Genomic DNA, 26,698 nt, shown 5'->3' on the forward strand with positions numbered 1-26,698 from the left:
GATTTACGAGCACACCTGCCCACACCACGCTGAGTGCTCAGCAGTTTCTGACCAAAACAGCATGATCCCCCTGTTCATCCCATCTCAACCTGAGCACCATATTTTTTTGCTTACCCAGATGAAAAAAGTCCTCGAAGGGAAACATTTTGCCGATGTGGAAGAGGTAAAAAAAAAAAAAAAAAAAAAGGTAGAAGCATTAAAAGTAATCAAAACTGAGAGTTCAAAAACTGTTTTGAACAGTGGAAAAAATGTCTCAACAGATGTACTACATCAAATGGAGAGTACTTCGAAGGTGACTGAAGTTTAAAACATGTAAGAATACACAATTTTTTATAAATAAATTCCATTTTGGGTGGTCCCTTTTGTATAATTTTGAAAAAACCTTTCCCTCCCACCAGTCTCTGAAAGATTAGGCTCTCTGTACCTCTCCATGATCAAATGCGCCCATCAGTCCCCATAATCCCTGTACTGGGCAGGCACTAGTCTTTTGGGTGGGGTCATCCCTAAGTAATTATCAAAAACAAAACACTAATCCCAACCAGCCTCCCTTCTCTCCAGTAAAAACTTTAAAATTTTTTCATGGCTTCTAGTAAAGAGACTTATCTAAGCCTTCATGAAATCTTGAATAAAGGTTAGCTATGAATTTGCATTCACTCATATTCTTATTTGTCACATTAAAGAAATTTAGTATTTCAGTCAGGCAAGATTTGCCTTTAACAAAATTGTATTTGCTTTAGGTATTGACAGATTCTTTAGCTTACCTGATCATGAAGTGAAAGTTGAAAAAACAATTTCCCTCAGATTTCTGTATTGAAAATTTCTAAATCTAAAGAAGTGTACAATGAACGCCCATGGACCCTTCACCTGGACTCATCAACTACCAACACGATGCTCATTTGCTTCTTTTCTGTCAACATTTTTCCTGGACCACCTGAGAATGAGTTGGATACATGATGACACATCACCCCTAAATGTAAAAATAAGGGCACTTTCCTCTATAATCAAATACATGAAATTTAACAATGATACAATACCATCACAGTTAATTGACATCCTTATTCAGATTTCCAATAGTCTCAGCAATACCCTTTAGATGCAGGGGTGTCAACCTGCAGCCCACCGGCTGCATGCTGCTCGGGATGGCCATGAACGTAGCCCAACACAAAATCATAAATTGACTTAAAACATTATGGTATTTGTTGTGATTATGTGCTGCAATGTATCTAATGTGTGGCCCAAGACAACTCTTCTTCCGGTGTGGCCCAGAGATGCCAAAAGGTTGGACACCCTTGCTAGAGCTTTCTCCCTGAGCCTGGAATCCAATCAGAGAATACGTGCTGAGGTTACTTATCAGACTCATTAATTTTTCTTCGTCTGCTACAGTTTCTTAGTCTTATTTTCTTATTTAGTGACTAACATTTTTGAAGAGTCCAGTCTGAGTCTGGTTTCTTTATAGAATGTTCCTCAGTTTGTTTTTTTCTGATTGTCTCCTTATGTTTAAATTCAGGTTAAATGTAATTGGCAGGAATATTACAGGATTGATGTGTCTTTATGTGCATCACATCTAGAAGCATCTGATATAATTTCTCCTGCTACTGGTTTGATCCCTTGGCTAATGGGACAGTCTATAGGATTACTCTCCTGAATATATACCTTTCCCCTTATGGTTAATAAACAATTTTGAAATCATGTAAACATATGGCTGCCAACCTTTCACCTAAACTGTCAGCATTCATTGATAATTCTTGCTTGAATTATTACCACAGTAGTTGCAAAATGGTGACTTTCTATTTCTAATATTTCTTTTACATCTATTACCAGACTTTCTTTTCCCCCAATGCTATTTTTTAAAAGATTTTATTTATTTATTTTTAGAGAGGGTAAGGGAGAAAGAAGAGGGAGGGAAACACCAGTGTGTGGTTGCCTGTCATGTACCCCCTACAGGGGGTACCCCCTGACCTGTCCTCAACACAGTCAGCGTGTGCCCTGACTGGGAATCAAACTGGCAACCCTTTGCTTCGCAGGCTGGTGCTCAATGCGCCACACCAGCCAGGGCCCACTACTAATGTTTAAAATGTGCTTAATTGACGTATTGTAATGAATTACTGCCATTGTTTCATTATAATGCTCAGCTTATCTCAAACTTGGCCAGTGGGAGCCTCTCAAGCAGGACATTGTGGTTTTTGCATGGACCCTGACAGCCTTGGTGTCTGGGCGGCGCTGGAACCCCTCCCTCCTCAGGAGGAACGTCCCTTGCTCTGACACGTGGGTAATGCTTCGTGTGCAGCCATGCACTGTCACCTCTGGGGCTCTCTGGATTTCCTCAGTAAATGCTTTCCTTTTTAAATTCTTTTTATTTTAATCACCATTGACATTCAGTATTATATTAGTTTCACATGTGCAGCATGGTGTTTAGACATTTACATAACTTGTCTTCCAAACACAGCCCTCTCTACTTTGGTCTAGTCCTTCCTCACCTCTAATGCCGACAACCACATGCCTCAACTGTATCCTTCACGCAGAGTACCAAGAACCGAGATGCAGCCCACCTCTCTGCCTCTGCCACTCAGTACCACTAGGACCTGTGAGATGACAGGCAGGTCAAGCATCTCTGAAGCAACTGCAAGTTCCTCTCACTGGCTGTTGTGAGGATTAAGAGCAAACAACACACACATTTAGAATCATACCTGGCACAAAACAGGTCCACAGGAACCTGGCACCACTCTAAAGTCTACCCCCTCCCTCCATGCCAAACAGCTTCCTTTCTCTATCACTTCTCTGGAGAGGGGTCTAAAGACAGATGTGATCACATAACACTCCCTGCTGAACCCTTCCAGGCTTCCTACGGCCAACCTCCTTAGATAAAACCCAAACGCTTATGAAGCATGACAAGACCCCTTACAATTGCCCACAGCTTGCCTCTCTGGCTTCATCTGTGGCCACTCCACCCATGTATAGGATCACACACAGGATCAGGCACATCTAACCCTACCTGCTCCCCAGGCTCTCTCACACCCTTCCAGTTGCTCCATCTGGCAAGCCCTTCCTCTCTTCAATCCCACTTGGCAAACTCCTACTCACCCATTTGAGACTTGGCTCAGACGGCCCCGCCTTGGTGCAGCCAACACCCCCAGGGGAGTGTGCCACCTTCTTCCATGGCAACTGAGCTCATGCCTAGGACAGGCAGGCCTGAGCGAGGCAGGGCAGCCTGGCAGTCACATGTCTGGCATGGCTTTGGGATGCCCATTTGGGAGGGGTGGGGGTTCTTGCCTTATGTACTTATGTGCCCTCAATATTTACCCTGCACAGGACGGGTTCTCTAGAAACGTTTGCTCTGGAAACGAGCAACTTGCTTGTTTATCAAAAGAAGTCCCATCTACAAACTCCCTGCCTCACAGTCTGTGAGTGAGAGCTTCCCTGGTGATTTCCCTTACATCTAGAAAAGCATTTAGAAGTTTGGGTTTACAAAATTATGTCAAATGCATATCAAATGTTAATTATACGAAAACATGAATAGGTATACATAAATCATAATCTGAAGCATGTAAAAAAATACAAATAAAGAACTAATAAATCTACTAAAATATTAATTATAGATAGGACCTTGAGTGATTATAAGAATTTTCCTCTTTCTGTATTTTTTCAATAACTCTATAATAAATGTTTCTTTAAAATAGAAAAAGAACAATCTTTTTTAAGAGAAAGGAATAATTTGTGCATTCTCTTTTTTTAAATCCCTAAAAAAGAAAGAAGACAGTGGAGAGAGAAATGGAAAGTGAAGAAGTGAACTGGAATGAGGAAGATTACTGGAAATTATATGTAACAAATAGTAAAAAATAAAAACAAACCAAAAGGAAAGTTATACTGGCAATAAGAAACTGGCAAACAGGAAATTAAGTAAAAATCAAGTACTGACAATTTAAATTCCATTCCAATTTATAATTGACCAGGATGCCATGAAGCTACTTTGGTAATAAAATACAGGCTATATTCTGAAATACTGATAAGGCTGGCAGGAGTTAATCAGAATATTAAAATTTGTCAGCATGGAGGGGGCAACTTGAACAGTCAAGCTGCTACCTGAGAATGTAAGAAAGAACTAAAAAAGGTCACAAAATCCTAAAGAGCAATGAGTCTTTAGCCTTGTGAGACTGAACTCAGCCAGAAAGAGACCCTTCGGGCTGATGACTGCCGCATTGACGCTGAGCAGTGGATTAAAGGAGGTGCCTTCTTGATCTATTTTGTGCAATGCAGGGAAACTGACAGTGACAGAAGAGAAATCGAAGGCCTTTCTGTTACTATGTTTGTATTTTATTTTCCACTGAACAACCTAGTTAACCTCAGATGCCACCCAAACATAAACCCTGTCCAACAGTGGGATATGTTCAAGTGTGTTTGGGGAAATTAAAAACAAATAAACAAACAAACAAATAAACAAACAAAGTCTTTTTCAAGTTCAAGAGAATCATTTCACTAAAAATACCATATTGGATTAATGCATTAGCCAGCTAAGTACCCTGGCTGTAACATAACTCTTTTTGAAGGTTTTCAAATCTAAAGCTCACCATGGAGACCATAAAACAGAACCCAACATGCACCTCACTTTAATGCTTAGTCACTAGATTAATTCATATGATTACATATTATAATGGCAGTTGAAAAAGTAAACGTTATTTCTTTTCTTCCATTAGCCTAATGGCTGTCAGTGTATCTGGTGCCTAGGTTTCCCGCCCCCCCCTGCCTCTTCTGGAGTTTGCTAAAACAAAAAAACACTTCGTACAGAAAACTTAAACACCAAAGAATTCTCAAAGGTTTCTGCCTTGTTTTCTTTTGTTGTTTCTTAATGGAATTCTAAACAGTCCGAACAAGATGACAAGAGGCTGTTTTCGAGTTTGCGCACATGACCCTGGGAGAAAAGCTGCGATGGCTCATGGAGGTACAAAAGGAAGGCAGCATCCTGGGTCAGCCGGGCACTCCCCCACCCTGGGAAAGAAGACAAGAGCTTCCCACCACTTCATAATCTAGGAACTGAACACACCTACTTCTCCTTCCCAGTGGTTATCTTTGTTGCAGTGGCATTTGATGGGAGGCCCACTTTTCTTCCTCACGTAATCATTTCACACAGCGATTATTTCTCCAAGCTATTAAATTTTGTAAAGTGAAGAGTACACCGCCATCAAATGAATGAACAATAGGAACAATTTTCATAATTACTACTATATACTCATTGGAACATTTTTCTTAGAAGCCATGCATCTTGAGTATTGGCATTAAGGGGAGAATTAAGTATACTAATTATGGGGTTTAATATAATGGCAGAACCAAGTTTAAATTCACATGACTGTGTTAAACAGAAAGTTGTATTCTAAAGCTCAACTCTCTTCCCCTGTGGTTTAATGATGACTGATAACCCACCAACTGACAGGCCTTAAGTGGTGTCTCCAATCTAGAAATAATACACAATTCTAGAAACATGGTACTAGTATGTCCTGTCTCTAGCCTTCCATCCATACCCACAACTCTAACGCCATGTAGATTACAATGAATCACAAAGAGTATTTAATTTCCAGCTCTGATCCCCCCCCACCAGCTCCGGACCTCTGTTGCAAACTGTCCTAGACATCACCACTTAGATTATCTCACAAGCCCCTCAAACTCTTATGTGCTCAATCTGAAGTCATCGGCTCCCTCTTCCTCCTTCCCCCATAAGTATCACAGTAGTAAAACCCAATCGCCTTTGATATCTTTCCTTTCTATCCTCATTACCTACATCAAATTTAGTACCAAATCGTATTGATTCAATCACCTAAACATAGCTCAAATCTGTCTTCTCCTTTCTGCCCCTGGGACCCGTGGTTTAGCTTGAGGCTGTTATTACAGCATTATACAAATACTGGACGAATGATAGTCTTGGCGTTGAAGCAACATGATGGCGCCAAGTTCTCTGATTCCAGTACAGCATTTTACATTGATAGAACCCCTATGTATCGCTTTCTTTCACCCTCACATCGCTTCAGACACATGGAGTGTCATTATCCCTGCTTTGCCAATAAAGGAACCAAGGACTAAGAAGTTAAATGCAGCTGCCACACAGCTAGTCAGTGATAGTACAAGATCATCCAAACTCTGACCTCAGTGTTCCTTCAACGACTGGGTTGGTTTGTATTTTTGCAGGGCAGTAAGTTCCCACTCTACTCAATGAGAGTGGGAACTTATTCAGAGAGAGGCTGATCAAGATCTGGTGGTGAGGATATTTGACAGACATCAAACAGAACTCTGGACAGAATGACTTTCAGTGAGGTTCCTTTCAGTTCTGAAACTCAGCCCTGGGTATGGCTCTCGAGTAGACAAAACATGTGTCTGGGATCTCTAAGATAGTCTGTGCTACCCTCATGTCCCTTCTGACACCGTTCCCCAGTAGAGCCTCCTAGCCCTTGACTGATCACTGAATTTCTTAAGCGTGATCTGCCATTCCCTGGGGCAGCGCCAAGACTGAGAGGGCTTTTCTAACGCTCTGTCTAGCTTCAGAAACCAGTCTGCTTTACCTGTGAAGTGCTCTTGCCAAACAAGTTAAAATGGAATTGAATCAAGTCTCCAGAGTCAACTTCCTATTTAGAGGAAAGATGGAGGAAAGAGGAAGAAGTTAATTGACGCTAGAAACAATAAGCAAACCCAGAATGTGGGATATTCTGCAGGACAAATGATCTGATCTCTGCAAGTTACTGACAGGGTAAAACAGAAAGGCAGAGAAGACTGGTCTAGACTTAGAGACTTAGGAGACAGAAACAACTATATGTAAAGTAAGGGGATCATAATTTATACACACCAACTGGAAAAAAGGCATTTAAGACAATCAAGGTACTCCAAGAACTTGTCATTGTGATACCAAAGAATTACTGTTAATCACATTGAATGTACCAACAGCATTAAAGTTATGCAATAAAATGTCCAAAAATTTTCAATGTACACAAAAGTAGGTAGCATTAAGTGACACTGTCTTGGATTTAAAAATAAATACTTCAAGAGAAAAAAAACAGAGGAAGCCAGGGTAGCACACCTTGGTAATTGCAGAACTGGGTGTTGGGTATATGGAAGTCCCGTATATCTTACACTAGTTTCTTTATTTGGAATTCATGCAAAAATTTTCAGAATAAAAACCTGTTTTCTGAATTCTTTCTTCCAAGAATCCTGTTCTCCAAAAGAAATAACTAGATTTAATGAGTTTTAACTGATAATGTTTGCTAAGGTGTGCTAATATTTTACCCTCTCCTATATACTTTATTTAAAATTTCCAATTTCCAGAAGACCATCACAAAATGATGTTCCTACTCGGGATTTCTAGCAACACAATAAATAAATGACATGTTTGGGTTTCGTTTTGGCACGCACTTCCTGCTATTACATCTGCCTTTACCAAGAAAACCCACAAGCTATTTTTCAGTCATGGATCTTGGTTAGATATGCTGATGACTCACACTGACTCTCCGTGCCAGCGCTAACCGAGCCCAGGCTGGCCGGCAGCTGGGTGAAGCTGCAGCGGTCCCGAGAAGAAGCAAGGCTGGACGGGGAGAAAGGCTACCCAGCATGATGCTGGGTCCACCTTCATCGTGGGCTTGGCCTGATCTCACATCTAGCTAAACTGGTGTGATGTGTTCAGTGATGGAGCAATCTCCCCATGCACAGACAGGCTTTTTTAAGGAGCTGAACTAAATTTAGACAAATACCCCAAGCAGTCAGCCTACTACCAAAAAAATATTACTTAACAAGCTAGCCTTCCAGCAAGAGTCTGTATCACTGGATCCTCAGTGATGATAAGGTATTTCCTGTAACCCAGGAGCTCCAAGGCAAGTGCTTGAGGGATTCCATTGAGAAGGAAGAAGATGTGAGGCTGGCTTCTCTGGGAGGTGAGGAAAGAGCGACATGGGAGGCACGAGGAGTAGGACCGCTGACACAGACCCCGGCACCCGGGGAGCACTCATTCTTTATGATGGCTTCTCCAGGGTCACGCAAACAGTTTGTAGAAAGACGGAAGGAGTAAAACAAGAAACCTGCTACCTCTCTGAGCACATACATGAGTACGAGAAAGAGGAACCACAGTGAGCCAAGAACTGAAAGGAATCCAAAGTTTCAAATGATAAAGACACCATTTTAAAAATCCAAAGTCAATTTTTCAGGCCTTTTCCAGGATTCTAGCAGAGAAAAAAAATACCTTTTCTGGAAGGAACAGAAGTCCACAGGGATGAAACAGAAAGGGCGCAGTGCAAAGAAATGCTTTCACACACACTGAAGTATTCCATATTTTTTCCCAGTCAAATCAAGGAAACCAGTCCTTCTACTTCTTACTGCATGAAAGAGCTTCAATGCAGGTAAACATTAGTAAAACCAAATCTTCTAATTCATAAAGTTCCAATGATCTCAAGTTAAAATTAATCCAAGGCAAAGGTTACAGGCATGGAATGTTATGTGACCCTGATGGAAAGGTAGAGGCTGTAAGAGAGGACTGAAGTCTGTTTTAAAGAAAGGCTTCTGTCCTACTAGAGAAGATCAGTGCATCCTGCAAACTCTACCTCCAGAGAGTAGTGACCATGTTTGTGTGGGTGGAAAATGCAAGGAGACAGGAACGGTATCTCTTGCTCTGCTGTTACAGATCACCACCAATGGGATTAATAGAAAGAAGGAAAAAATACCATTTCAAACCAATGTTCCATCTAAGAGAGAGAAAGCCATCTAAAAACTTATGGATCTGTGTCAAGGGAACAAATGATATTTTAAAAATTTGGCAGTAAACCAAAGAGCTACACCCACACACAAAGCTTAACTGCTTCCAGCGCACTAACCAGACCACATATTTCCCCAGCTGGGAAGCGCTGGCAGGGTTTGGATATTCTGAGAAGGGTGGGGCCGCCTAGCCATATTGCTCAGTACTGTTCCCAGATGAGGGTGGAGGGACTTGACTATACTCTGAAGAAATTTTCATCTTTGGCCTAAGTCAAAGGACCCCTGAGCAAGACGAGAAACAAGCAAAACGGGAAATCACAGTGAGGAATGGTTTACCTTCGGAGAGCAGTTGAAATGCATACCAGGTACTGGGAGTGTAGTTACATACATTGTAATACACCGATACAGGTACAGCGTGCCAACTATGCAGAAAAATCTTCTGCTAATAATAGACCTAGAAAAAGGGAAAAACAGGGCAGACACTCAGTCACGAAATTCCGCAGGTTCATTCAAGTTTTCAATGACCCAATAAAACAAACAAACCCCCGAAACTACTTGAGAGCTTGAAATCAGAGTAACTACAGTTAATGGCAGGTTAAGGTGAGAATTTTGAGAAAGATGTGGTGGGCGTTTTTGAATGTTATCTTGCCAAAAGAGTTCCAGACACTCTACATTGCTATTCATTAGGCATCGTGAGGCCTGAAACCTGAGTTGACGTTCAGCTGATGTATTAAGAGGGGCCCATTCCGACTGGTCAGAGCCCACTTGGTACTAGTGGATAAATATTCAAAGAGTATCTTTTCTGTCATTAGAGGGGAGATATTCACAAAATCAGAATGACATTTAAATGAGAATTCAAAACTTTTCTGAAATTTAATGAGCCAGTGCCATTGAACAATTTTATCTGTACGCCTTGGACACTGATTCTCTTAGCTGATCTCTGAGGAAGCATGATGTCAAAAAAAGAGCATTCTGAATGACAGGATCTACCCCCACCGCCCTCTCTGTCTGCTGTGTGGCCTTCCGATATGCTGTTGACATCTCTGAGTCTTAGTTCCCTAAACTGTACACGGGATATAACAACATTAGGGTGTTATACACAGGATGTTATAACAACATAACATCCTGTACACGGGATGGCACACAATGGTAGCCATCAAAGGCACAGTTTACGCGGTGAGTAACAAAATAAGCAAGATTTAGAAATAGAGTTCTTTTCCATTTCAAACTGATTGGTGGTTCTAATGAAATTATTTGGCATGTATATGTTGAGTTTGGTAACTCCTCCTAATAACAAATTCCACACACCGAGGTTTACTCTGATTACACTGCCAACTTCAGTGTACGCTTCAACAAGAACATTTCTTCCCCCGGTACGTCTACCCTGCATCAGCACCGCAGGCCAGGATCACAGGCCTGTGGGTCTCCGCCTTCTCAGCTTGGGGAGTTCAAATTTTTCCTTGGCCTGGGGCGACTTGAGTTACATATACACAAACATTTTAGAAGCAGTGGACAGGCTTTCCTCTGAGGATATGAAGCATCTGATCCCACTCTACAACTGTGTAGTGAGAGTAGTTCTACTTTTATGCTGGATAGATGTTCCTAGCATAGTGTGGGAGCTCAAAGAGCATTTGTATCATTTGTATTTTTTGTTTTAATAAGAGGAGGAAAGTGATATGTCACTTGTGCAATTAAAAATTTAAAAATAACCCATGCAATTATATTAGCATTTCATTCATGACTGTACAGTTCACGTAAGTCAATTACTTAGGGTGTATGGGTGCAGTCTGGGAGTTTTTTCTCCATTCCAGAAACAAGGTCAGAACTGCTTACCATAGAGACCATCTTACTTCTTTTTAGAAAAGCTCTGTATTCCACCTCCAAGGAGGAGAATTTGTTCAGCACAAAGCTGCCTTATAAAGATATGTGCCTCTAATTTCAAGTATGACGAAAGCATGTTACAATTAAATATAAAGAAGGACAATACTAGAGAATAAGACTAGTCCATAAATGTCTTAACAAGAATACTTGAAATACAATTTAAATTGGAAGATGTAATTGTCATTTTTCTTAAAAAGAAAATGTCCTCTCCAGCCACGATCAAACAGAAATCACCTGCTATTTCACTTGAACTATACAAGAAACATCTCAGACAGAACATGCTAAGTTCAGGTCTATTCATCTCTTTAGAGGAAGAAACACAAGGAAATGACTGTTATCACTCAATTTTGGCCAAGAATACTATCTTAAAAACACTGCCTGTTTCACAATATACAAAGACACATACATACACACACAAATAACACACACCAATAACTATGTCCATATCTCAAACTTGAATCGCATGAGTAATAGTGAAAGGATTTAGAATTAATGGAGAACGAGGTATATTAAAAAATGACAAAGAATAAAAACCACACAGCTTTTTACAAAAAAAACTGGAAAGTAACACTGAAGAGTCAGTCACACTTACTACTGGATCTGAAGAAGTCAGGTGACTTCATCCCTGTGAATTCGTCAATGCTAACAACAAACACGGTGATAAGCTGGAAGTAGTTGTTTACAAAAATCTCCCGATCTTTGTTATTTACTCATTTCTTTGAAATTAAGCTTAGAATATCTTCAGTGTATAATGTTAAACAAGGATCACCTAGTGTAAATTTTAAAAAGCAGGATATACAAGAGTTTGAAGAATTCTCTGCAATAAAGGTATTTATTTCACTAACCAAAGAATTTCCAACATTAGAATTCTTAATGGTTGAAAAAGTTCAAAATGTATTTTGTTTTGTGTTTTCAATATTTAAAGTGATTAAAATGAGAGCTCCTGGGGAGGAACTGCCAAACTGCAGGCGACACCATGAAACCCCCACAATGGCTGAGGAAGAGCCTCTTCCGGAGCCGCTGGAAGCTGGGGACCCCGAAGGTTACCCAGACTGGGAGCCGCTGCCACCTGTCCCCAGGGCAGCCCAGGGTGACACGGAAGGTGGCCCCCCACCTCCCTACACACACCTCAAGCGCATCTGCCCAAATGCCCTGGCTGGAGAAGCCCACCTGCCTGTCCTGTTGCCGCCACAGGGACCCTTTCGACCAAACAGAGACCCTTTTGTTAAAAATAAATGCTACAATGCAACAACAGCAAAAAGCCATAGAGGAAATGTTAATGAGATATGACTAGAGATTAAACGAATGCCAAGAACAGGAGGCAGATTATAATTCTCAAAGACAATGGTGCTTTTCTCATATGGGACACATCCCCTCTCATGTTAGAAAGAAGCCTGGTGCCCATCTGCTCACACTCTGCAAAGACTGTCACCCCACAGACCCTTGTATTCGGTCCCAGTTATCTGTTCTTCTTCCAGGCATTTGAGTGACAGGCTCATTAACACTTTTTCTGACAGAAGAGAAAAAGATACTTGTTAAATGTGATTAAAAAGAAGTATGAATAAAAGTGTCAGTAATTTATACGTAATTAGTAAGACTCGCCAGAACAGTACGTTATGTCCAATACAGGTGACTTTAATTTTATTATTTTTATTTTTTAAATACCCTTATTTAAAAAGGAAAAAGTACTCAGAACATGATTAAACACTATCAAAATTAGACTTAAAATAGTAGCACTACACTGTTTTTGGCATTTGGTACAATAGTCTCAAATTCCAAAACAAAAGAAAAGGAGTGAAAGAAATGAATATACTAAAAAGTAACATTAAGATACCAGGACATTATTTTGTTATCTGTTTGAACTGATCCACAGCCAGCACATAATGCAACACATTCAGTGCTCACAACTGGCCTGCAAGCTCTTTGTGGAAGAATATGGCCTTTAGAAACAAGCGGGTCCTGAAACACAGCAGTAGAATTCAGCAATGATCCCAACTGTAAGAGGGTTCAGAAGCAAACACGCCTAACACAGAATCAGGGAGGTCCGCATCTCTGGAGCAATATCGAGGCCAGTGCATTTCAGGCCCCTGATTCAGGTCTCTGCTTAGCTGTTCCAGTTTAAGCAACATGGACAAGGCATCCCTGAGCTTATCTTCATACACATGCTAGCTCCACCTTTAACAAAGACCTATTTGGTGACCCGAACCATCTCAATTAGTTACCTTGGAAATTAGTCTCCTCACCAGCAAAAGGAGGAAAAGGGTACCTTTTTCTTATGAATCAGTCAGGTGCCTTTGGTGCTCTTTGAACACGCCATGCCAAGTCCCTCCTGCCTCAGGTAGGACCTTCGTGACAGCCATTCCCTTGGCCTGGACTCCTAGGACAATGCCTGTTGTCCAGGTCTCCGAGAGATCACCTACTCTGAAGAAGTTTCCTGGGGCTCGCTCTCTCACCTTCCTGTTTGAATTTCTTCATAGCCCTACTCTTCCGTCCAACCGACATTCTGTTGAAGCCAGAGTTTCTTACCTCTGCTTTCCTCCCTTTAATCCACAGGTGGCAAACGCAAGGCCCACGGGCCAAATCCGGCCCTCCACCTTGTTTTATCCGGCCCGGCACCTGAGAGCAGCGCCGAGCTCTCACTTAACTGTTAAGGAGTAGTTACATTTATACAGTCCTAAAATTACATTTGGCCCTTTGAAGGCAATTGTGAGGCTGATGTCACCCTCCGTTAAAATGACTTTGACACCCCTGCTTTAATCCCTCGCCACTAAGCCCTTGGGTTCCCGGGGTCATGACAACTGCCCACCACTGTCTACAGAAGTGTCAAACTCCCAGGACTCCTGTCTACAGGACCCCAAGCTACCTCATTTGTCTCATCTTACAGACCTGAATCCCACTGCCCTGGGCAAAAGGAGCTACTCATTGTTCCCTAAAACACCATTTTTTTGCTTTTGCCCGCAAATACCTTTCCCTGCCCTCTGCTGTTTCCCATCTGCTATCATCTATCCATATAGTCCACCTCCAATACTGAGTTTGCATGGAGCCTTCCCGATGTCCCTAGACAGAGCCACTTCATTCCCCGAATCATTTCCCAACTTTGTTTCTATGTTATGGCATTTTTAATGGTGAGACTGGCATCACCATTACAAACAGAGGGTCTCACTACTCCTGTTGGAGGCAGCTCTTCAGCAAAGACGTCCCTTGGTCATCTTTTAGTCCTGGTGAGCCTTAGGATGGTACCCGTGATCCTGGCAATACCACACAGTTCTGTGCTGGAGAGCTTCGCTTCTTACTTCCTCTGATAATCCTTACCTGCTTTTTTCTATAAATGTTTGCCCTTCAAACGCTCCATACATCTCCCAGAATTAACCTGCCCTATCCTTCATGCTGCATCTTTTTTGTATTTATATTTTAATTTACAACACTTGCTAAGATTGCAGCGTTCATTCATCAGACTTGGACTGCACAGTCCAGAGCCTGGACCGTGAGCTCTGCCGTCTTTCTCCTTTTCCCCCATCTCCACACTGCCCTTTCTACCCATCACAGGAGTCTCAACTGCTCCAGATGGTCAGTCATGAAAACCCAGGCTGAATTCGGTACTTCAGGAACGAAAATCCCAGGGCAAGGTTTGTAAAACAAGTGAAAGGAAAAGAATAAGTGCTGTAGAAGAAAGAGAAAAGGAAAAGCGTATGCTCTCCTAGGAGACCTGTAACTCATTTGCTGTTTCCTGCCTGTCCACACAGGGCAGACGGCACACACTGTGAATCAGAGAATGAGACCTACCTGCATACCCAGCCCAGAAACGCGCCTGTACCTGCCCAGAGCTTTTCTGCCTTTCAAAACTCCAACGCAAAGGGATTTCACATCTTTGGTGATAATCATTTTAACCATGTTCCTATTTTATTATCCCATTTCACAGAAGGAAAAAAGGTGTAAAGAACTTGAATACTAAGGATGGGGCCAGAGTCAGTCAGTGAGAGAGCTACACAAAACCCAGGTCTCCAGACTTTCAATGAGCTACTCTTCACTAAATGGCCAAGTTTAAAAAAGGCAGTGGCTGCCCTGGTTGGTGTGGCTCAGTGGATCGGGTGCTGGCCTGCGAACCAGAGGGTCGCCAGTTCAATTTCCAGTCAGGGCACATGCCTGGGTTGCGTGCCACATCCCCAGTAGGGGACACTCAAGAGGCAACCACACAGTGATGTTTCTCTTTCTTCTTCCCCTCTAAGAATAAAATAAATAAAAAAAAATCTTTTTTAAAAAGGCAGTGGCTTAGATTCATTTTCTAAGCTCCACATAAAAGATTTGCAATACATTGCAATAGCTGATTACATTCCAGAAATTATCTATACTGGTCTAGGGAATTTGCAAAGTACAGATCACATTATAAAATTATCTCTGCTCAACTGACCTTTTAAAGAATATTGTTTCCTGGGTTAAACATAGATTGTAACATGAGGTAAAGAAACAATGTTACTTTATAAGATCTGAAAGACAACATCAATATGATCTACCTGAGATAGTTATGAAGAATTAAAGTCAAGTATCATCCACAAACTGCTACATATGTATAGAACAAAAGGAGTTATATTTCTTGTTGGTATTTTAGGTTATGAACAAAAATAATATATATATATATGTATATGTGTATATACATACACATGTTGTATATGGACATGTATGCGTGTATATATGACACAAATATATACTATACAATGCAAATACGTATATTTTTACCATGATCCTTCCTCATTCCTTCCCTTCATCAAAACTCACCCACCTTGAATCTTAGAGGCTTGTTCAGTCACAGCTAGTGGAACTGAACAATAAATATTTGCTCTTGGGTTAAGGGATTAACCTTGATAGTAACACATTCTCATTTTTAATAGGTTTCTACAAACATAATAAGCATATATATCACCAGCAGTAGATAACATTTACTACATTCTAGGCACAATAACTAGCAATACTCAAAAATGTTAACTGCCACTATTTTTATTTATTTATTCAGATAACAAAACTGTGTGGGCACTATTCTGGGCACTGGGAATACAGTAGTGAACAGAAAAGATAAAAAGCCTGCCTTGCAGTGCTTATATTCTAGTGGAGAAGGCAGACAATAAACAAGATAAGTAAAATACAGAGCAAGCTAGATACGAGCTGAAGGGTAAAATGAAGCGGGAGTGTCCTTTGGGCTAAGTTGGTCGGTCAGAGAAAGTATCCCTGTGTATGAGCGGTTAACCACGAGGATGTCTGTGGGAGAAGATTCCAAATTAGAGGCTGCACATGTGGCTGTTTGCTGACCAGCTAGGGGGCCAAGGAGTGGAGGGCATGAGGACACGAGGTCTGGGAGGAAACAGGGCCAGGTCTTCTGGGATCTCCCTGGGCATGATGAGAAGTTGGGCTTTAAACCTATATGAGGGGGGAGAAGACCAACCACTTACTCTAAAGCAATACACTCTGTCTGCCAAGCTGACAAGTGACTCGAAGCAGGAACACAAACAGAGCAACCAGCAGGAGGTTCCTGCAAAAACCCACCTAAGAGATGACGGTGGTTAGACCTAGGGTAGCAACAGAAGTAGTGAGAAGTGGTGGGATTAACAGACAGACCGCATGTTAGGTGGAAACAAACAGCAAGAACAAAACCAAGGCATTTGGCCCGAGAGCCAGGAAGAACAGAGACGCTGCTCACTAAGATGGGGATGGGAGGGGGCAGGTCTGGGCACCAGGAGGATGCCAAGGACTCCGTCAAGTGCTCTGCACATATTCGCTCCCTTGATCCTCACAACAACGTTGCAACAGACACTACTTTATCATTCCCATCTTGTAGGTGAGGAAACAAGGCCACTACAGAAGTTAAGCAACTTAACCCAATTCTCTCAGTATCTTCAACTAGTAAGATTCACACTGGATGCTTAAGTGCTGACTGGCTGGCGGGGACAGATATGGTGACTTCCAAATCAGATCTCGAATACTTAAACAGATAGCCATGATGGCTTTTTTTTTTTTTAAGAGAGAGAGAGAGAGACAACCCCTGAGCATGCTACCAACTGGAAGGCAAACATGATACCATGTAAAAGTACACACATATATGAATCATGAATACATGAACACGCAGGAGAATATGAAAAGGGATATGAACCCAAACACTACCATTACCATTTATCCTTGGCAACATGTTAAGTAGTTTATTTTTTTTCTTTTTGTTTACCTTTGTCTTCTAATCTGCCTACAAGCAAGAAGAATTACTTAATTTTCTTTGGTGTTATAAATAAAACTTAACTCACAAAAAACTAATTTATTGCAGCCATGCATTTTTTGGCTGCCTTCCTTATAATATTTATGGTAATTTAAAAGCCAAATTGCAGGAATTACTAAGTTTAGGGTGAATCTATTTTCCCTACAATTCCTAGGGCTACGCTACTATTTAGGTCTTGAGCCCTAAACTGGTAAAAATTAGAAAAGGTAAAAGCAGGGAAGACCGGTCAACAATGAGCTAATGAGGATACGAAGTGGACACAGTCTGGGACTAAGTCTGTCATCTAGCCCCTAGAGTGACTGTTCTTCCCCACTCCACACGATGCCACTGGTAAGGGAGGTGGGGCAGAGGCCTGCAGCCTCACAGGTCCAAACTGTGTGGGGACGGGACTGGGCAGGTCCCCAAGAACAGACAGAAGGCCAGATCTCAGCCCAAGCTCTATAGCGCAGACGGCTGCTGGGTCACAATTAATGGGAGATGAGAAAACGCATTAGAAACAGAGAGCACAAGCCTGAGGTTGGGCACTCCTGGTCAGTGGTGTACAGCAGAAAATCGTGACTCGAGCTGGAAGCAAAGGAGATTTTCTAAATTGGTAGTGAGGAGGGCCCAGGCCACACCTAGGAAGTTACGGGAAGTTAAAGCAGTCAGTCAGGACAGAGCAAAGCCCGTTTCCTGCATTTCCTGCACACTATGGTGTGGACACAAGACGTGACAGCTCTCGAGGTTGGCAGGTTCCACCTGTGCCCCGGAGGGTACCTGACACAGAGACCTTATTGTGAAATGCTGAACTGATCTGCTTGTGCACGTTCTATCTGTCCTGTGTACATGGAATCTGTGCTACTGTATCTGCTAAGAAAACGCTTTTCCAGAGGCACAGGTGCCTGTTAAATCAGGGCCCAGACAGGATCTATTTCGGCATTGGATTTATACTGAAGTGCCTTCAGTCCCCAAGATATACTATGTGGAACCTTGGGCAAGTCAACAGCTCCTCTGAGTCTCAGTCATCTTCACTGAGAGAGAGAGAGTAACTACTCATTTTGAGGGGTGACTGGATCAAATGCTACAAATGCATGTAAAAAATTGTTACTCAAATATCAGCTATGTGGAATCTGCCGTTTGAATGGGATGATAATGATTGTTAGAAACATGGATGAAAAGCAGCAGAAGAAAACAGACTTTGACTAAGCACATAACAGAAGCAGCTACATGTAGAGGGAGAAGGAGGGCAAGAGATGCTCCCTGACTCTCATCTGGCTTTATTGCTGGGGAGGAGTAAGACAGCTTACCAACCAATTCAATAATGGGAAAGATGCACCCAAAAGCTGTGATAACACGTGGAATTTTTATCCTCGTGAGTTTTATGCTTGGATAGAGTTTGAACAACACACACTTTCAAAAACTGAGATGTAGTCCTAGCCAGGTAGCTTGACTGGTTAGACGAGCATTGTTCCAATACGTCAAGATAGTGTGTTTGATCCCTGGTCAGGGCACATACAAGGAGCAACCAACGAATGCATCAATAACTGGAACAAAAATCAACATCTTTCTCTCTGTCAAATAAATTTTAAAAAAGACTGAGATGGCCCTGGCTGTGGTGGCTCAGTGGATTGAGTGCCAGCCTGCAAACCAAAGGGTCACAGGTTCAATTCCCAGTTAGGGCACACACCTGGGTTATGGCACAGGTCCCTAGTTGGGGGTGCACAACAGGCAACCGCACACTGATGTTTCTCTCCCTGCCTTTCTCCCTCACTTCCCCCCTCTCTGAAAATAAAATCTTTGAAATAAATTAAAAAACCTGAGAGATGTAACAATGAGAACAAATTCCTCAGAAGATAACCTTTATGCGGCTTTGCTTTTTTGCTTGCTTCTGAGTCCTTATCATGCAGTCTTCAATAATTCTTGGCAGAGAATTATTGTAAAGATAATACATCTTTACATCTATTGTAAAGATGTAAAGAACTAATGTAAAGATGCCCTGAAGCTCCATTAGAGACTAGCCTTGTAGTCCACAGTATGAGATCAATTTATAATAAAATGAACCTGCCTTAGAAAAAGGCTCTTCTGGAACTTGCAAAATAAATTCTATTGAAGAGTAACCTAGAGAGACCTGTTTCTTATCAAATGCTCTATACCAAGAGCTTTTAAGAACTTTACTTAATCACAACCATCAAAGACTTAAAAACAATTGGAAAAATGTTGACAATAACTGTGGTTATTAACTACCTCGGGGAGTAGAAGAGGAAAGAGATAAGTATGTTGATCCAATCAGCTTAATGTGAAAAGAAGAGCTGATACAATTACAAGGGGGTAAAATGGAAGATAAATGTTAGTGGAGAGTCTCGTCTGCTGAATAAAACAAAAACCAAAAATAATCAAATTATCAGCTAGAGCAGCAGTCACCAATCAGCACAGGATTATGTCCTTGGAAATTAGATTCCATTCAGAGGGGAGAGCTAAATGCTGTACATAAACTTGCTTATGTTGGCAGATACCCATCTAACAAATGAGACCGCCATATCCAGAGCATTTACCAAAGGTTAAAATACAAAAACATCTTTTCCTAAGTGGTCTTCGGAGATAATATACGTGCTGCCGCCAAACATGTAAAAACCCGCCCTGGTCCTCTCGGAGTGTAGCCCCAGAAAAGCCACACTGGAAAACGGTATCTGTTCCTTCCAGTGGGACCGACGAAGCTCCTAGAACCACTCCGAATACAGGTGTCCTGACACGTCCTCAGCAGGGTCTGCTGACGCCATTTCCCTTCTCCAGGCCTCTCGCTTTCAGCATGGAAGCAATTTTCAAAGCACCTGCTCAGTGACCGTTCCACCGGTCTCTCTGTAACTCTACACGACTGTTCACGCCAGAATGTTCTACCTCATGCCCGATGCCTCAACCACTAAACTCTTTGCACTCCACCCCATATCCTAACTATCTGATCACTTTTTTCCTTTTTCTCCAAATCTTCTCACCACCAATGGGCCAATATATCCTGCAATATGAATTCATCCTACACAATCTGCCCCCTTGACTGACTTGCACTGCTTCTTCTGGGCAAATGTCTGATCCAAGAGAAAAGCCTTGGTATAAACACATACCAGCATATACACACGACACGGCTTTGCTCTGGAATAAAATATATTTGAGCAAAGTTGTGCAAGCTCCCAAATTAGTGAACTCTATCTCCTCATTAAATTCCATATAAAACACAGGGATTCACAGAGACCCAAAAACCTTGCATGAGAGAGGTACTACCACAAAAGGCTATAAAAGATTAGCTGTAAATGCAACAGAAACCGTAACTTCTACAGAGGTCATCCCTCCCCACCACCCCGGCACCCAATGTCTTCACCGGCCAAATGGTAACTGAGCCCAAGCTGCGGTCATTCGCACCTGGACGACAGCAATGGCATCCTGACCAGGCCCCCGCTCCCGCCCATGCTCCCCTTTCTCTACGCAGCCATGAGACTGATTTTGTAAAATTCAAATCTACTCATATTCTTCTCTAAGGACTTACGTCACACTTGGAACCAAATCCAAACACTTTAGTCCTGGCTGACAAGGCCTGCCTGATCCACCGTCCACACCTTGTGACCCCCTGTGCCACACGTTGCTCCAGCTCCCTCTGCCACATGGTCCCTTAGCTGTTCTCAAGTCTCAGAGACTCCGGACTCTGCACTTGCTCTGTTTCCTGCCCGGACTGCTCTGGCCCCAAACACCTGTGTGGTCTCTGCCCTCATTTGTTTCAGGTGTCTGCTCAACTGCCACCCCGTCAGAGGCCTCTTCGGACCCACCATCTAAAGCACCACCCCTCCTCACTATCCCCCTCACTTCCTAACCTATTATAGGTCTTATTTTCCTTCATTTCCCTGATCACTACCAGGTACCATATAGCCATTTGTTTACTGTTGACTTTAGCCTGGCCGGAAGGTAAGCTCCCCGAGGCATCGGAGCCTCTGCTCCCCACGGCACCACCAGGGTCTGGCGCACAGAAGGCTGCCCAGTAAGTACAAGTTGAATGGACAGATGAACTCTCTGTGCGCACTGTCTCTGTGTTAGGCTCTACACGGGGCAGTGGGGCATAAAGATGAATGACGGATGGGATCCAGCCTTTTCTCCCGAGGAACTTACAATCTGGCAGTGAAGGAGACATACACGAGGAGCAGAATGGAAGGTGATAAGAGCTTTAAGTGGTTGAGGGAAACTGTGGAGTGAAGTAGCTACTGATGATCTAGGCCAGATAGGGGCCAGACCATGAAAACCCCGAGCTTCAGGCTAAGGAACTGGGTCTCCACCTGAGGACCCATTATACATCACTAAGTAGGAATGGAAAGAGCTAATAAATCTGAAATTAGAATTGACTGAACTCGGTATTTGTATAAAAGGAACTGAGAAGTTCTAGGTTTCTAGGAAATGCCACTGCCTACACAGAAGAATAAGTTGGAAGGAAAAGATGACAAATCTGGTGTTAGGCCAAGTTGAGTTTTAGGGTCTACAAGCACCATCCTAAGTCATAATGGTTTCATTGGTGGTGAGAAAACCCTTGACTCGGAAGTTCTACAGCTCTGCTCCCTGGCCTTCCTCCTTGCCAGGTGTTTACAATGTCCTACTAGCCACACATGTATTACATGGAGGTGCCACGTGTTAGCCGCAATTTAACCATGCATGAGAAGTCCTCACCAAGTCTGCAAGTTTAACACAGTCTTTATCATGCTTTCTTAAAACAAGGGATACCTGTTTTGCAGTGAAGTCTGACACAAATGCAGAGATTTCCCAGGACTTTTTCCTAGTCAGTGGCTTAAAAGTCCAATTCTAAATGGGGAGACAACATTGTTTACAATTTTAAAAATCACAAAGTTCTCAAGGACAGGCATTATTGTTGCTTTCCACTTTGCAATGTCATGGAAATTCCACATGGATATATGTATATATAGACATATATACATATAGATATGAGGGAGTGATGTTAAGAATGGAGGCAAAAAAAAATTAAGTGCAAAAACAAAGGTTATGTTTACCAGTAAAAGACAACTGCAGACAACGTAAGGACAGACCCGGATGTCACCACGTTACAAACTCCACACCGAGGTTTCCTAGCACCTCAAACATGTGGCCGAAGGTGCTGCTGTGGGGGGACGGTGCCCAAATTCCAGAGATCTCATCTCTCAGTAAGTCATCCTCTACCATTTCTGATTCTACAGCCTCTGAGTCTTTTCTAAAAAGTAGAAAATACAGAAGCAAAAAGGAACAGGCTGCTTTTTTAAAGGGCTCCAAACAGGGATTACTGGCCAAACAGGTTTAACTGCGAGGAGTCGTGTGCGATGTGTGTCCTAAGTAGCAGACCTCCTGGTGGACACTGGGAAAAGCGTCAGGACTCGGAAGGGTCAAGAAGAAAAGGAGAGAGAGGTGACCTTTCTGTTCAACACAATATTTCATAACCAGAAGTCTCCATTTCGCCACCATGCTGGGTAAACAGAAATGCTGTGTTGCAATGAGGCATCTCTAACACGAGAGAACATTTCAGTCTTCTCTACAAGAGCTGGAAAAGGCAACCTGTCAATACCCACAACACCTGTCCTCTTTCCTCTTACATGGCTGGGGTACCACACACACCGAAGAGGGGTTTCCATGGGGCGAATGGGAAACAAGGGATATGCCCCAGTGGAAGGACAGGTGGTGGGATGCTCAGGATTGTCGTGACAACAGAAGGCTTCCACTTCCCATGGCCCTGTACCCATCAGCATGGAAACCAGAGAGAGGCCTTTAAAGAATACCTAGTTACTTACGTGTCTTCAGGACAAAAAGACAAAAAAATTTTTAAAAATCGACCTGGCTGGCATAGCTCAGTGGATTGAGCGTGGGCTGCAAACCAAAGCATTGCAGGTTTGATTCCCAGTCAGGGCAGATGCTTGGGTTGCAGGCCATGGCGCCCAGCAACCACACATTGATGTTTCTCTCTCCCTCTCTTTCTCCCTCCCTTCCCTCTCTAAAAATAATAAAATCTTTAAAAAAATTTTTTTTAAATCTCTGTAGGTAATAATATTTGGCCCATTCAATCTCATTAAAATAAAATAAAGCATAGTTGTACAGAACAATAGAAATCCTCTGCTCTAAGGTGCTCTTATTTCATCTGTGAAAAAAACCAGGTTCCTGAGGTTCAGTCACCCACGGCACCCAGCATGTTAGGGCCATGGCTGGGGCGGGAATCCAGGCTGCCTGTACCCCAGCCCTGGGTTAACTTTGTCCAAGGCAGAAAATCCACTGGTTCATTGCTTTTGAATAATGTAAATATACAAGTGACTAGAGTATTGGCAATAAGTACCAGTATAATACGAAATTATATAGCTTAAAGCAAAACAGATGTGAGGAAAAGTCCCTACTGAGAAAAATATAAACAGTAATATATTGTAAAGAAATTAGCCCTATGGTTAGGACACTTCTTCAGAACAAGAATAAATTATTTAAGTCACAGGGTTGTGAAAGATTTGGACTCATACGTGGTTTAACTTAACCAAAGTTATATTCTGGGTCAATAAATTATTTGCCTGCATGGAAAAATTATGCTGAAAAAACAGAAGAGAAATTCCCGTAAACAAAACGACAAACATTAGGAAAAACTGAGAATACCTAAGTTAGTTGACTTTGACTCTTTGGAGAAGAAAATCCTGGCATTTTTTTCTAATGTGCTTTTAGAAAAAAAGAAGTTTAGAAGTTAAAAGTTTAAAAGTCAAAAACAGAAACTAAAGTTTGGCAGCCAAAAGAATGTAATTAATAAATTCGAAGCATCTCACATTCTAAAGCTTATTGCTATCTATTTAGCCTAGTAAAACTAAAGCAAACCCAAAAAGGTCTTCCAACAAATCAAATGCAGGCCAGATCATCATTTCTATTTCAAATTCAGTTAAAAGTCTAGGATTGCCAAGCCAGCCGGAAAGTAAACATTGGCCCCTTACACAACTTCCTTTACACAAATTAAGAGAGAGAGTTCTGGCAGAGTCAGGAATTGTTTTTATTTCCCCATGCAGATATGTGATTGATAAGGTGAAAAAACAGTCCTTAGTGAAATACCAGGGAAATACCCATCATTTCTGTCCAAGCTCTGCATAAACTCTCTCTACATTTTCTTTTCCAGATTTGAGATGATTTCTGCAATACTGAACCATACTGTGGGTTAAGAAAAAATCACTACAGAGAAATTCAGTGCCTTAACAAACCAGTTTCCAACTTGCAAGCATGGAAGCTGTAAAGAAGTTCCAGCAACAGGAAAATCAGACAGTGATGATGAGGCACACAGGTGTGTGCTCGCTACGCAACAGGAGCAAACAGCTTGCCTGAGGGGATATATGTTGAGTTTAGAGCTAGGGATATGAAAGCCACTTTAGATTCACTGGAAGCTGAAAGAAGGCACCTACTAAAAACCCTGAGAAATGTGGATGGAGTAGCCACATACTGCTTTAGTGGCCACACATTCTAGATGGTGAAAAGCCATGAGGTTCATCTGCACTGCACCTGCCTAAACAAAGTCGCTCCCTGAGGGTACTGTTTTCCCAATATCCCGAGCCACTCTGGAATAGCTGCTCTAAGCTCTATGCTTGAAACCTCCTGAAATGTGTGTTGCTAAGGTTCCAGATGTCTGACTCTGCTTGGGAAAAGCTATAGAGCCATTCAAGGTGCTTAGGCCAACTGTCCAGAGTTTGTAGATGGGTTAACCCCACCAACAGTGGACAGTGTATCTGTGGTTCCACTCTCTGAAGGTGTCTGAGGGTTTCTCATGAAGTGAAAACAGAAGAACAGCATCTCTCACAATCCTGTTCACCATTCTGTACCAATCTTGTGTGAAACAGGCAATAAACATGGCATTTTCTTAAAGCTGCCAGAGCTTTAGTGGTTTTGTGGTTTTAAAAAAAGTGGGGGAGTAATATGCTTTGATTCCACTGCTTTGTAAACTGCATTTCCAAATAATGTATGTTAAACATCTGAAGTGCAAACTCTGCAACCATTGAATCTGAGAGCTTCTGCTTTACTTACTTGTATTTTAAGAGCAGCCACTGAATTAACCAGAGTCCTACGAGGATCATGCCATTAATTTCGCAAATAGAAAAGGCCCACTGCACCCGGTTAAAATGGTCAAAAAATGTGTCCGGGAGTGGAGGCTGCTTCTCCTTAGGAGGTACGCGTTCATGGACGACCGAAATCATCACTGTGGTGAGAACAAAACAGGAAAGTGCGTAAAGAAAGGCCAGAAAAGTCTTGCCCCACTCCATGGGGTACTGGGAGCGTTCCAGTTCTGGCATGGGGATCTTTATCATCTCCTTCCTATACCCGTTTGGCATCCCGTTGGGTTTGACCTTGATGCTGAAGCTGCCGTCAGGTGCGGGGGCGCCTGTGCCAATGCTCAGGTGCCCGTTGGCATGGCCGTTCTTGTGTTCTTCCATGTGGTGCTCCATTTTCAGGGTCTCTATCATGTCCAAGAGCCGCTGACCGTTGTCGGAGGACACTCGGCACAAGGGGGGTTTTGTGAAATCCTCCAGGGTTAGGGTGATCAAGTCCCGGCCTGTGAAGTGCTCCAGAGGCTCGCAGTATTCTGGCATGGCATTCTCCAGCAGCCAGTCTGCCACCTGCTTGGGTGACCAGTAAACCACCTCCTTCATTGTGCTGGCAGACAGCAAGCGGTCCCCAGCTTGCTCTCGGCGGGTCAGCAGTCACCGTGCCTACAGAGCAGGACGCGGGCCCTCCGCGGTGTGCTCATCCTGTCAGGCCTCATGACAGAGACTGGGGTGGCGAGAGGGTCGGGGCAGTTTTCAAACACCTCATGCAGTTGTCCAGGGTTCTTGAGTGTCCAAGCCTTCATTCAGCTCATTTTTCAACAAGGTTCTTTCTTCTGTGGAGACAAGAGAAAAAGTCAAGATACTGGGACTTCCAGATCAATTCCCTCAAATGCAAAACATTAATATGCGTAAGGAAAATGGAAAACCAGTTATTGATTAAGTCCAGTTTTCAAATATGTATTAGTTAGAGGAACCACTGATTCCCTGGCTAGTCTTCCCTGAAAAAGCATTGCAGGGACCTGACGATGGATAAAGTTAGAGGGGAAATGTTTTCCAGCCTCCTCAATGGTGTATTTTCTAAGAAAAAATTCAACAGTGCTTTGGACACTGTGCAGCACGGGTCAGTGAATCTTTTGTGCTTCCTGGGACAACCTGAAAGGACACGGCAAGTGTGCATAATCTACCATCCTACCCAGTGAAGAATGTTTTAAAAGATACATAACACAGCAACTTAATAGATGCCATAGAAATGTTTAGCTTCAAGATAATTTCATCTAACAATTTCATATTCTTTCAAAGAAAAATAAAAAAAAATCCCTTTCCAAAATGTGCTTGTACCCCCAAATCCATAAAAAGATTACAGGCCCAGCTGCTTGGGCTAGAACGCAGGTGTAGTTTTCCAGTGGGCCAGGGTTTCCCCCGCTCTCCCACTGGACCCCTCTACCCCGGCTCACAGAGCGTTTCATGGAATCCCACGGTTTTAAAATCAATGACCTGATTCAACTCCCTCATTTATAAATTTGGAAACTAAGTTCCAGGAAGGTCAAGGAACTTGCCCAGGGTCAAGAAGAAGCTGCACTGAAGAGCTGTAAATTTCTAAGTCCTAGAGTTCAATGTACTATTTATTACGTGGCAATAACCAATTCACATCTGCAGGGGAGATTCAAAAAGGAGGACTGAAAATTTTATAAACGTATGTAAGTGTAAATATACATTTAAATATAAATAATACATCTGCTCTTATTTAAACACAACGATGTTTAATGAACATAACACTGCATAAAACAACTTGCAAATA

The 26,698-nt window shown here is 42.4% G+C and overlaps 1 protein-coding gene across 5 annotated transcripts in view; it reads right to left on the reverse strand.

The window, feature by feature from the left end:
• The window catches only part of SGMS1 (sphingomyelin synthase 1), a 282,263-nt gene that overhangs the window by 13,637 nt on the left and 241,928 nt on the right, over positions 1-26,698 (reverse strand). For all 5 annotated transcript variants that reach the window (XM_045853990.1, XM_045853991.1, XM_045853992.1 and 2 more), the window contains 2 exons: positions 24,881-25,733; positions 9,055-9,172 (listed from right to left, as the gene is read on the reverse strand). In XM_045853990.1, the coding sequence (XP_045709946.1) occupies positions 9,055-9,172; positions 24,881-25,503 (741 nt within the window). In that variant the 5' untranslated portion in view covers positions 25,504-25,733. The remainder of the gene's footprint in view (positions 1-9,054; positions 9,173-24,880; positions 25,734-26,698) is intronic.

Source organism: Phyllostomus hastatus, unplaced genomic scaffold (genome assembly GCF_019186645.2).
Source record: "Phyllostomus hastatus isolate PE091 unplaced genomic scaffold, TTU_PhHast_1.1 phas_scaffold_1066, whole genome shotgun sequence".
NCBI lineage: Eukaryota > Metazoa > Chordata > Mammalia > Chiroptera > Phyllostomidae > Phyllostomus > Phyllostomus hastatus.